This window comes from Carassius carassius, chromosome 17 (assembly GCF_963082965.1).
Source record: "Carassius carassius chromosome 17, fCarCar2.1, whole genome shotgun sequence".
Classification (NCBI taxonomy): domain Eukaryota; kingdom Metazoa; phylum Chordata; class Actinopteri; order Cypriniformes; family Cyprinidae; genus Carassius; species Carassius carassius.
Genome location: NC_081771.1, coordinates 24,317,241 through 24,329,746, shown reverse-complemented (window position 1 = coordinate 24,329,746; position 12,506 = coordinate 24,317,241). Strand labels below are relative to the sequence as shown.

The 12,506-nt window shown below is 36.2% G+C and overlaps 1 protein-coding gene across 4 annotated transcripts in view; it reads right to left on the bottom strand.

Annotated features, from left to right (window-relative positions):
- The window catches only part of agap1 (ArfGAP with GTPase domain, ankyrin repeat and PH domain 1), a 200,456-nt gene that overhangs the window by 77,173 nt on the left and 110,777 nt on the right, over window positions 1–12,506 (bottom strand). For 2 of the 4 annotated variants that reach the window (XM_059571349.1, XM_059571347.1), the window contains exons 3-7: window positions 10,950–11,037; window positions 7,851–7,865; window positions 4,314–4,399; window positions 3,540–3,681; window positions 1,901–2,035 (exon numbers count right to left, since the gene is read on the bottom strand). In XM_059571349.1, the coding sequence (XP_059427332.1) occupies window positions 1,901–2,035; window positions 3,540–3,681; window positions 4,314–4,399; window positions 7,851–7,865; window positions 10,950–11,037 (466 nt within the window). The remainder of the gene's footprint in view (window positions 1–1,900; window positions 2,036–3,539; window positions 3,682–4,313; window positions 4,400–7,850; window positions 7,866–10,949; window positions 11,038–12,506) is intronic. The other 2 variants (XM_059571350.1, XM_059571348.1) reach the window with 1 other exon arrangement.

Genomic DNA, 12,506 nt, shown 5'->3' with positions numbered 1-12,506 from the left:
AAAATGAACCGGCACACACGCATAACACACCTCTGGGCAGTTGCTATGCTATCAATGCAACACAAAACATTAAAATAATCATTTTGCTACTTACCAATAAATTCCACTACAGTGGATAATTAGAATGCATGATTAATTGAGGATAATGAAATAAGAGATGCGAGGAGACAGCGTCAGTAATGATCAGGAATTTAGCCTTTTTTTGCTCTCATTTAGAGCTACTGATGAGCTTGGCCATCACAAAGACATGCACCCACTCTTTTCACACACACACACACACACACACACACACACACACACACACACACACACACACACACACACACACACACACACACACACACACACACACACACACACACACACACACACACACACACACTTAAATTACAGCAGTCTTTGCTGCAGCCAACAGTGTAATAATTAAGAAGATAATAGCTGAGCGTTTAGAGTGTAAATCTCCCTCCTGGATGGAGCTCTGAACACTTCAGCCTGCCCAACCCCTTCGAAGAGATGCGTATATCTGCCACACACAGACACACGTGTGTGCAAATACACCAAACACACATAATACCACATGCAAACTACACCAAAGTGTGTATATATATATATATATACACACACACACACACACACACACATATACTCTCACACACACACACACACACACACACACAATCATGATGGAGTTACTCAGAAAAACACAGAAACATCAAACTACAAATGTTCACTAAATATCAATATGAAAAATCTTCTTGGCCCAGGAAAAGGTTAGAGAAGTGTCAGTTTGAATTAAATGGTTGAAGTGTATTTCTGTTTCTCTTCACAATGTTCTCTCATGTTTCTTCATGTCTATATGATGGATGCTTGTTTCTGTCAAAATCAAATTTGTTAGCATTGTTTCCAGGGGCCCTAACCACCTCCAACCCATCATCAAGCTCAGACCAAGACTTGCTATCAACTCTCCCAGCTCTCTATATGATAGATCATACTTGCACAGGTTCAGGTATTCTTTATTGTTTTTTTGCAAATACATTCATTGTTCACTCATAACATGGGGAGCAGTTACTTTTCTTGAAGTTTACTGTTTAATGTTGTGATTATTAGTCCTAAAACTAACACTTTATCGGCTGTAGTGAAGATAGAAGCTATTTAAGCCTTGCCAGGAACATAAATATAGAAGTCTTGTTAAGGCTCCCAGTATGATATTTAACATAGCTCAAATGGCACATCAAGTCTGTCAGAACATACTATAAACACAATTCCAATTTCCCAACATGAAAAAAATGTCCATAAGACCTCTGATGCTTTTTCAAATAATACATTCTTCTGAAACGAGCCCCATTTCTTACTGTCTTGTGCCCCCTAGTGGAGCACAGGTCTCAAAGGCTGCTTACAACTTTATCCTCACTTTATCTCTCCAAGATTATAGTGTTTTCTATAACTGCAAATTAACCAATGGTTAATGAAGCTCTGAAATCTCACTTCTCAAAAAATCCAGCACACAGAACAACACAGCTATCTCTGTACCACACAGAGCAATGCAAGGCGAGATGGGCCATTTAGCCTGTAATTAAGAGCTGATTAAGCCAGATTGGGCCGGCTATTCAACAGCAAAGTCACCTTGCACTTTCTGCCTCCTGTTCCTTATGCTGTAACCTACATAATGCGAAAGTAGTGGTTACCCAAGCATGAACTGTCATGACCTGTGCTGCAATACATCTCATCTAACAGAGGTGACATACAATTAACACATCCGGGCTGAATATTGGATTTAAAACCACCACTGATGACCTTGTGTTTGTTTAACACAAATTTGCCATTAAATTTAAACACTTTTGCACAGCACAAATATAAAGCTTACACTTTACACTATTTGGGACAGTATGAAGAGACTCACCATCTTGAAAGACACGCTCCACGTTGAGGCCGTAGGTAGCACAGGTCTCATAATATGTGCACCTCTTCAGGTCGTTGGACAGTTTGCGAGCGCGGGTGTCATCGATGACACGGGGATTAGCTGCACTGATAGCATCTGTGATTGGTCAAGACCAGACAAAGACATTTAAAACTAAACTGGACAGAATAATAACTGTAATAATTAGTGTTTTAAGAAAATCATTTAATCAAATGCAAGAGAATTCAAATTCATCAAAATATCTTGTGGACATATTTAAGAACAAGGGGAAAAAAGCAGATGAGCTGTAGCTCTAATCTTCCATTGATTAGAGTGTGGCACCCCCTAGTGTTTATATACTGAAAACACAAACAGTATAAAGTTTTTTTTTCTTGCATTCCTTAATATTTTAAATCTATATCTGCGTTAAAAAGTTTGGGGTTAGTAAGATTTCTTTTTTTTCTTTTTTTAAGAAATGAACACATGCATAAAAAGTAACATTTAAGGCTTTTATAATGATAAAAATACAGTTTATTAGAATTTTCTATTTAACATTTAACAAGAATCCTAAGAAATGTATCAAGGTTTTAACAAAAAACATTAAGCAGACCTAAAACAAATGTTCTTGAGCACCAAATTAGCATATTAGAATGATTTCTTAAGAATCATGTGACACTGGAAGTAATGGTTACTGAAAATTCAGCTGTGCATGACAGGAATAAATTATGTTTTAAAATATATTAAAATAGAAAAAAGTTCAAATTGCAATAATATTTAAAAAAAATTATTCAAATGATTGTACATTTAGGTATTTATTTACTTATTTTAATTTGGTAATTGAGAGTTTTCATCTCGCATTTCAGACTTTTTTTCTCAGAAATGCCTAATGCAAACAACTCAGATTTTTTTTCACAGAATTGCAAGATATAAACTCCAGTTCTGAGGAGGGAAAAAGACTGATATGTTCTGAGAATTACGAGTTTATATCTCACAATTCTGAATCAATAACTTGCAATTGTGTGTTATAAACTCAGAATTGCGAGATAAAAACTGGCAATTCTGCAAAAAGACAGAACTTTGAGTTAACATCTCCCAAACCTGACTTTATTTCTCAGAACAGAACTCGCAATTCAGATTTTTTTTCCCTGGCAATTGCGAGTTTATATCACGAAATCAGATCAAAAAATCTAAACTGTGCTTTTATATCTAGCAATTGTGACTTTTTATCTCAATCTCAAAAATTATCACAATGCTGAATTCTTAGATAAAAAGTCACAATTACCTTTTATTTTTTATTCAGTGCTGGAAACGGCCTTCCATCCTTCAGACACTTACAACAAAAAATATATAAATAAATCTTACCAACCCCAATGTTTTCAAAAGTAGTGTACATATAAAATATCTATAAATAATAATTGCCCACACAGTCATACCTTAATGTGTAAAAATAACTGATCAACAATTAATGTGTAAAAATAACTGATAGCAATAATCCCTGAAATATGTAAAAGATTTGTGCCATGTCGTCAAACTGTAGTCTATTTGAAATTGTTGCCAAGCCACTGGAGAATATGGCCTTGCATGTTGAGTGTGAGATGCTGTCATATGATATATCCAGGTTTTTTCTCTCTCCAAGACTCACCCTGAGTTCCCACAAGCACCAGGGGCACCTCTGCTGTGTTGCGGTAGTTGGCCATGCGACTATAGTAGTGGTAGACCGTCTGAAAGCTGATCTCATCTTCCAGACTGAATACAAAAATCACCGCATCTACCCACAACGCAAACTGAGAAAGAATGATTGAGAGAGTGGGAAGAATTTAGAAAGTGCGAGAGAAACAACCAATACTTCTTTGTTCAAAATAGGTTAAACATATTTCAGAAATCTTATATCTCATCATTTTCCGCCCCCTATTCCCTATGATGTGATTATTGTGAACGTGAACTTCATATTGGGACATTGATGGGACTTAGTTGCATCTTAGTTTGTAGCTGCCCTAAAAAGTAGACTTAATAACCCATGACAACATTCTGGGTAAGTGAATATATGGAACAAACAATGTTCACAGGATTTATGGTTAATTCTGGGAATATCCATAAGAAATGCACTGAAACAACTCGAAATGAGTGACTCTCTGCTCAGTGGGACTCACCATAAAATTCATATTGCACAGACTATGAGAAAAAGGCCTCAAGAGACTTCCTATTTGCATTTTATGACTAACAGAGAATCAAATTGTCTAAATAAATGTTATCAGCCTCATGTAAACCCTATTACATCAAGGTTTCCACTCTTTGAAAAACAAAACTAATATATTGTTATAGCTACGCCATCCAGAATTGAGACTAAGGCTCAGCATTGTGAATCAGAACATCCTCTGGAAGGGAAACGCATTGTATTTGTGGCTGCACTACCTACCTGAGCCTCCGGAGGTCCCCCTTCATCCCTGATTAGGAGGAGGTAACTTTGTCCATCCACTACAATCTCCTTTTTAAAACGTCCTCCTGCCCAACAAAAAAAGCCCATCAATATAAAGAGAATCAATTTGATGATTCTAATACATTCACTACTTATAAATGAGATGATTGGTGGACTGTTGACTGAAATGGAAACAAAGAAAAGAAGGGCATGTGTATCATTTTGTTATTTTCTAATTATTTTGGGGGGGAAATTATTTGTTCTATAAATCAGAGTTCAGAACTAATAAATTAAAGAAAGGGGAATACTATAAAAATGTATTGAAAAAATATTGTGTGTATAATTTTATTCAGTGTAAGATTCACAGCAGGGTTCAGTCCTCTGTCACAGACAGCTGTAGCATGGCAACTGCTTTTTGCATATTCTTTCTGTGGAAACACTGTTAGCAGCAACGGATTTCGGTTTTGGTGTTCCTGTATAAGATCTACTGCTGCTGCGATGTTGTGGAATGTCCTTTTTCATTCCCAAAGGACTGACGGTTAATGTATGAATACAAATCACACCGCTTAGAATTTAAGATTTATTTTATACTCAAAAGTTATTTAGATTTGCTCACACTCATAGTGTACTCACGGACTAGTTCATAGTTACAAACACACATGCATTTTGACAGTAGTTGTTCATGGAAATAAGTAATTTAAATATATTTCCGCTTTTCAGTTTGTTTAGTACTGATATTTGATATATAGTGAAAGCAGTCAGTTTAAAAACACCTTTTGTAAGAACTGTTTAAAAAGAAATTTCACAATGGAACAGGGTTTTTTTTTTCATGTACAAATTGTTTAAATAATATTTGTAAATTTCACAATAGAACAGATTTTTTTTTTAATCTGGAACTGGAAATGTAATCCCAGAAATTAATTAATTTCATTTATCATATTAACAATAACTTAATATATTTTTACATGTTCCCCTCAACAATAATAATCATGGTTAATTTTCACCTCAGAAGAATAATAGTGGTATAGTAGTGTTATATATTGATGCTCCAAGTTTCTGCTAATGATTTTTTATTTATTTTTTTTAATTGGCTGTTGAAATTATAGCAGAACATTCCGGAGGAAATATCATACTATATTCTAAATGAGGGGCCCTGTGAATAATATTGTGCTGGACAATGAAAGGGCCAATTCAAAAAAGTTTGAGAACCGTTGGTCTAAACCTTATTAACCTGAGTATCTGTCACAATATAAAACGCAGACTGAACAAAGATGCTTGAAATGCAATGATTCATTTATTTATTGCATTGGAACTCCATTTTTTATAATGTATTTATCTAAGCATTAAAGTGACTTATCTACTCTATCAGAGTGCTTTCTTCCTGACCTTTTTAGAGAAAGACAAATAATGCATCAGAAAATTATTTGAACCCAAATACTAATTAAGCATTGCTGCTACAGTTAGTTTTCCAAACGTCCCGTCTAACAATGGCTGGAGTGGTATAGGTCACCAATCCATCTGTGCCCCATCTGAGATGAGAGCGCGGTGGTCAGAAATCAGAGGACACAGAGACCTCTCTCTATCTTTCTCTCGGCGGAAGAGAGGAGGGCGACTGTTGGTTGGTTTGCAGAAGCATAAGAGGATCAGAGGGGATCCCTGGATTTTGTTAGAGGGTCTTAAACTTATCGCAGCTCTTCACTGCTAATCAGCTTGTGCACCGAAGACCTTTCCATGAAGGACATTCCATGGTCATCTGGGGACATGACCACTCAAAAGTTTTTTACTATTACTCTTCACCTCTGACTTCCAACAGTGTATCCCCATTATAACCGACAAAGACCATAAATCATACAGAGAGAGATTTGAGAAGGACTGATAACTGGTTTGATCGCTTTTAACAGTATTTTCCTTGATAATATTTTTGGATTTATTAGATCTAACCAGGAAGAGTGGTGCAACTACAGGTAAGCAAACTAAGAAAGTAGCCAACCAAGAAATAACTAAAGTAAAGTAAATAAGTTTAAAGCATATTTACACAATTTTAATTTTGTAAGCCATTTTTTTCTCACAATAAATCTCAATACTTATTATAAAAAGCCCTCCACAAATATATTCTAATAATTACTTACATATTTGTATAATTTAATAATTTATATATGAATCTTATTTCTATGTAACATTTACTTTATTTTCTTTTTTTAATTGTATGTACAATTATTGTATGTTTTTTTTTTTACAATCTTTCTTTTTAATATCGCTAGTTCACTCATATATTGCTACTTTGTTTTAATGGAGGTCTAAGCAACGGAAATTTTCATATTGGGGAGTCCTTCACAACAAAAAGTTTGAAAACCCATTTATTAGTTACAACTGTGCCAGAACATGTATTATATATTAGTTCAGCATACCTTCATAATTAGACACAGCTGCAAAAATCATTAAATCAGAAAGTAAAACAGTTCTTACACTAGAGAATAGACATTCAAATATTAATTTTAATACAGCATCAGTGGCTTTATCACAGCATTAGCAGCACTGCAATAGTTTTTTACTTTAAAGTTTCTTACATAACGGTTCTAAAGCACAGCCACTGTAACTCAGTTGAGATGAAGACTTGATAGAACACAATGTTTCTCGCTTGCGTGATTTCGAACAGCTTTATCTGTTACAGCCTCCATTCCAATTTTCCCTCTGTCTGGATGACTCCAATGTTTAAACTCTGCTCCTCTGCTGAACCAAACATGGGCAATAATGTGAACGCCAAAGTTCATGTGCTTTACAAAATTCGCCAGGTTTAGTTGAAATCGAAGAGTGGGCGAGTTCAGGAACGGCGGTTAGGCTGGAGGATATGACAAGCTTTTCCATAATGACGTGGTTTGTCTGTTTGCATTATGAAGGATGAGGAAGTGGAAGAGCATCAGGACAGCTAATACTCAGCATATAGTCTGGACGCAGATATTTATATATTTGTTGAAAATAGTGAGCGAGAGAGAAGTGCACAGTAAGTGAAAGAAACACACCCATTGGTTAATTACACTCTGGTCTCTTTCTCCATGGAGTTAACCTCAGCTGAGTAAAAACACACTTGAGTTTAGAGTCTCTGGATGCACTGAAGCTTAGTTCATCATGAGAGACAACCACAAACAATTTTTGATAAAATGCAAAGTCTTGATGGACAGTGACCTATAATGCTCAGCGCACTGGTGTCATTGAGGAAATGAATGAAATGGAAAGATGGCAAAACTACAGTGGCATCAAGAGCGGAGTAGAGTGGAAGCTCATGTTCTATGGCTTGATTTGCTTAAAGCTATGCGATGAGTAAAGAGAAGCCATGTGGAGTGGAATCTTCCCTATAATTGAAGATTTTAACTATGACACAAATTGTTTGTGAGCATCTAAACAGAAACATAATGAAGAATATGCTGTTTAACAAGCCACAGAGGGGAGAGTCCACCTCCTCAACTCTCTTGTACTACGTCAGACCTTCCCCAAGAAGAACACGACCGTGACATTGTGAAAAAGAGAGCAAATAGTTACCTGCATCCACGTCAGCTAGTTAAAGAAGCAGCCAAGGAAAGAGAGAATAAACAAAACTCGAATCAAAAAGCAGCCAAGCTAAACATGCACAGTCAGTTAAGAAATCAAACACAGCAGGACAAAGAGAAAGAAGCATCACTTTCATTCATTCACTGCAAGCTTATCTATTGTCATGGGGCTTCTGTGTCTGTGGGTCACGAGTTTGTTGTATCTGAACATACAGATCTAACACATCTGGCCTGAGGGCATGGTCAGGTCAATAAAGCTGATTTACAGTATGGTGAAGAAAAGGGCACAATACTATCACACATGCTCATAGTATAGAGGCAGTAACATAACTCCTAAATCTATTAATTAAAATAATAATAATAATAATACATTCCCATTTAAAAACACAATGACTTAAATACATCTCTTCAAAAGATGATTTTTATATATTTTTTATTATAATTCATTTTTATATTTGTTTTAGTACATAAAGCCAAATACATTTTAGGATAATACACCATTATTAAGAAATAAATAATCATGAATACTAATAAATCTTGAAAAAAACATTAGTAGTTTGGCAAAATCTATTATTTTTAAGCTTTTATTGTTTTTTTGTTTTTTTTGAGAAAAATATGAAAGTGAAGCGATTTTGTTGAAGTATGATTAATAATTAAAAATACTTCTGTGCAAAGTCATGTGGTGTGTGGTGAAACAATTGCTAATTAAATTTAAATACATTTTTTAATACCAACACAAATAAAAAGAACTCTTAGAATTTGTCAGATGTTTAAAACTAGATTTTAAAATATTCTTATTTGCCACTGACTTGTTTAACAAAAATACAGTAAATATGTAGTAGAAATGGGTCACGATGTTCAACCTGTTTATCTAGATTTCACTTTTTGCAACTAGTTTATCTAGATTTTACTTGGAAAAGATTCAAAGGCTAAATTTGATATTTCACACTGATAAAAGTGTTATTTTTCACGCCAGAGGGGCTGGTCTGCACAATTGCGCCAAACTGCTGATCCCAGCAGAGCCGCATTTCTAATTCAAACATGATTGTGGCGGCATAAGCAAAAAACTGAGTTAGTTACCCATATGGGGTGCTGGGTTTTGAAATGGTAAAGGCTGGGTCTGTATTGAGACCACAAGGCCTGTAGGGATCTTTCTTTCTTCTTGCATAAACATACACACGCAGTCACAAAGTTGGCCTTGTGATAATATCTCTTAATTAGCTCTGAGAACGTGTCTATTCATGTAGTATGTGCGATACAAGGGGGTGTTGGGGGGCACCCATGCGGCCGACTGCTTTCATTGCAGTGCACGCTGTAAAAATCTGCTCCAGCCCTACTTAGTGGTTTTGAGGTTGGGGTTACTCTACCAAAGCTAGGAAACACTATTTTTAAACCCAGAATAGTGAAACTTCAAAAACGCAAAGTAGGAAAACATTTCATGTGGTAGTTTTACTGGAATGTAAATTTGGAAATTCAAATAACAGATTTCTGTTGCTGAAATGTGATGTAAAGCCACTGTGAATCTGAGTTTTTGCGGCACTTCTAACATCAAATGACGTGCTGGCCTCAAACATTAAAGATTTAACCGTGTCGCTTGAGCTTAGCAAGGCACACACTTCAACGGTCTCTGATGTAGCGCTAAGTTTCCTTTGGCACTCTGTGCTATAATCCACTGCGGCAAACTGGCAATTGACATTTCTGGGGGATTTTTTTTTCTTTCAGAGCGATTTCCTGGTTGACCGCTGGTATGCAGTGGCTTGAGTTTTATACGGTAAAGTGCAAAGGAGAGGACGAGAAATGATTAGTGCCTGTCGGCCCTCATGCTTTCTGCGGGACCCCCAGGCACTCAGATTACTGCACTTAAGCACAATTGTACTAAATGTTGCTTAAACTAATTACGATCTTTAAAGAAAAGCCCTTACATTTACAAACTCTGCTTTGTGAGGGAGTCATCTGAAAGGCCAGTTTAACATGACTACATAATAACAGTTATAAAGGACATGAAATATTGAAACGGGGAGCTTTTGAAAGCTGATCCGTGCTTGGGGAAGAGAGCATATTGTGGTGGTCTGGCAGTGTTCCTTGAATGTTCTCAATTATACATGAGGAGTATAGCACAGTCATCCAGCACAACTGTACTTTACTAACATACTAACAGCAGGTGTGTGGAGAGAGAGAAAGAATAAGAGAAGGAGTGAAAAATAAGAAGAATATCTAGGCTATGCCTCAGCAGTACTGAAAAGAGAGGAATATTAATTGTGTTTATACATAACTTCAAAACATAAAGGGTTAAGAGAATGAAAATTCATCTTCTACTCACCCTAGAAGCATCCTAGGTGTCTGTGGCTTTCTTCTTTGAGAATAATCCAGTCTGAGTTATATTAAATATTTCCTTGCTCTTCCAAGCCTTTCAACGGGGGTAAGCAGGTGTTTGTTGTCAACAGTTCAGAAGACGTGAAATAAAGTGCGCGCATCTGTAATAAAACGTCCCTCACATAGCTCCGGGGATGATGAAAGACCCACTGTAGTGAATCCCTGCGTTTTTGTAAGATAAATATCCAGATTTCAAATGTAACAAAAAAAAATTCTTACATCTGCTGACTGTGGGACACGGAAAACGTGCAGATTTCTTTTCTTTGTTCATCTTCCGGTTCTCCACAGTCAGCAGAAGTGAGAAAAAAAGTGTTTATTACGTTTGAAATCTGGATATTTAACTTACAAAAATGCATGGATTCGCTACAGGTGGTCTTTATTCACCCCCGGAGCTATGTGAGGGATGTTTTAATACAGATGCGCGCACTTTATTTCACATCTTCTGGACTGTTGACAACAAACACCTGCTTACCCCCGTTGAAAGGCTTGGAAGGACAATATTTAATATAACTCCAATTGGATTATTCTGAAAGAAGAAAGCCAAATACACCTAAGATTCTTCCAGGGTGAGTTAAGACTGAGCCTTTCAAAAGCATTAAAGTGAGTAATATAAACTGTTAAAGATAAAGGCAGTGAGAGATATAAAAGTACTAAGGCTATACAAATGAAGTAATGATTCTCCATATTTCACCTGCACATTTGAAAACAAAAAACCTACCTTCAGGGCTCTCTTCTTGCACGTAGGTCCCTGTCAGATACCTGTGCACCAGGGCAGACTTCCCACTGGCCAAGTTTCCCACAATGCCCTGCACACACAAATACACGCACATAATTAATAGGTACAGTACTTTTTAGTACCATCAGTACAGAAAACAGTATCAGTGTCTTCTTAACTGTGGGTATTTTTAAGTCCCAGGGTTTGATTCTTATAAAAAAAAGGGGGGGGGGGGTGTTTAAAGATAAATTAAAATTAACATCCTTTGTTATCATTTCTTGTTAATCGTGTTAATTCAGACTTCAGTTTGAAATGTTTAAAGTTAATTCGATATCATTAAAGCACAATGAATTGAAAATGATAAAATTAGTTATTACTAATAATTACATTTAAAGAATTCTCAAGAAAGAGTTCTGCACTTTTGCTAACCCTTTCGATTCAATTAACGCGTATACGCGTTATGGGTCATTTTCTCCTGATAACCCCGAAAAGACCTTAAATTACACTTTCAGTTTTGATCATACAGATAAGAACCGTACATCAATCGAATCTGTAAAGGGTCCACTTTTTTGTATACAGACATAATAACAACAAAACTTTGGGCATTTATAAAATAAAAGATAACAAACAAGGTGTGCTGTCTGCAGCCTTTGTCTGCGATGATCTTCATTTAGACGCGTCATTAAAATGAACTCTAACTCAGTGAATACTGTATTTTCCGGACTATAAGTCGCACTTTTTTTCATAGTTTGGCTGGTCCTGCAACTTATAGTCAGGTGCGACTTATTTATCAAAATTAATTTGACATGAACCAAGAGAAATGAACTAACAGAAAACATTACCATCTACAGCCGCGAGAGGGCGCTCTATGCTGCCAGAGATGCTGCTTAGTGCTCCTGTAGTCTACACTAAGCAGCATATAGCGCCCTCTTGCGGCTGTAGACTTTTTTGCGGCTGTAATGTTTTCTCTTGGTTCTTGGTTCTAAATAAATGCGACTTATAGTCCGGTGCGACTTATATGTTTTTTTCCTCGTCATGACGTATTTTTTGACTGATGCGACTTATACTCAGGTGCGACTTATTGTCCAAAAAATACTCAAATACTCAACGAAGAGACATGAAAGATATATATATAGAAAGCCTGACATGTCTACTTTTAAACTAAACAAGTGCTGCCGAAAACAAATATTCTGTGATAAATTATTTGATATGAAAACAACATGATGTCTGTTTTTCACGTCTCCCTTCATTATCTTCTAATGCGACCACGCCCCCGCGCTGAACGCTTTATTCAGATTATAATGTTTCACTGAAGCGCGCGGCTTGAATACGCCCACACAACAGAAAACAACGAAGCGAGACTGTTGAAGTTTTTTTATTTTACTCTTTGCTTTGCGATGAGATGGAATAAGACATAATTCACCCCCAAAAGATGTGATGTTGATTACCTCAGGATTCGAGATTTGGATTTCCTCAGAAAAAAAAGAATGAAGCGCTTTATTCAGCAGAGATCATAAACATGAGTAAGTCTCTTTTTATTTATATACGTGTACTAGTTTC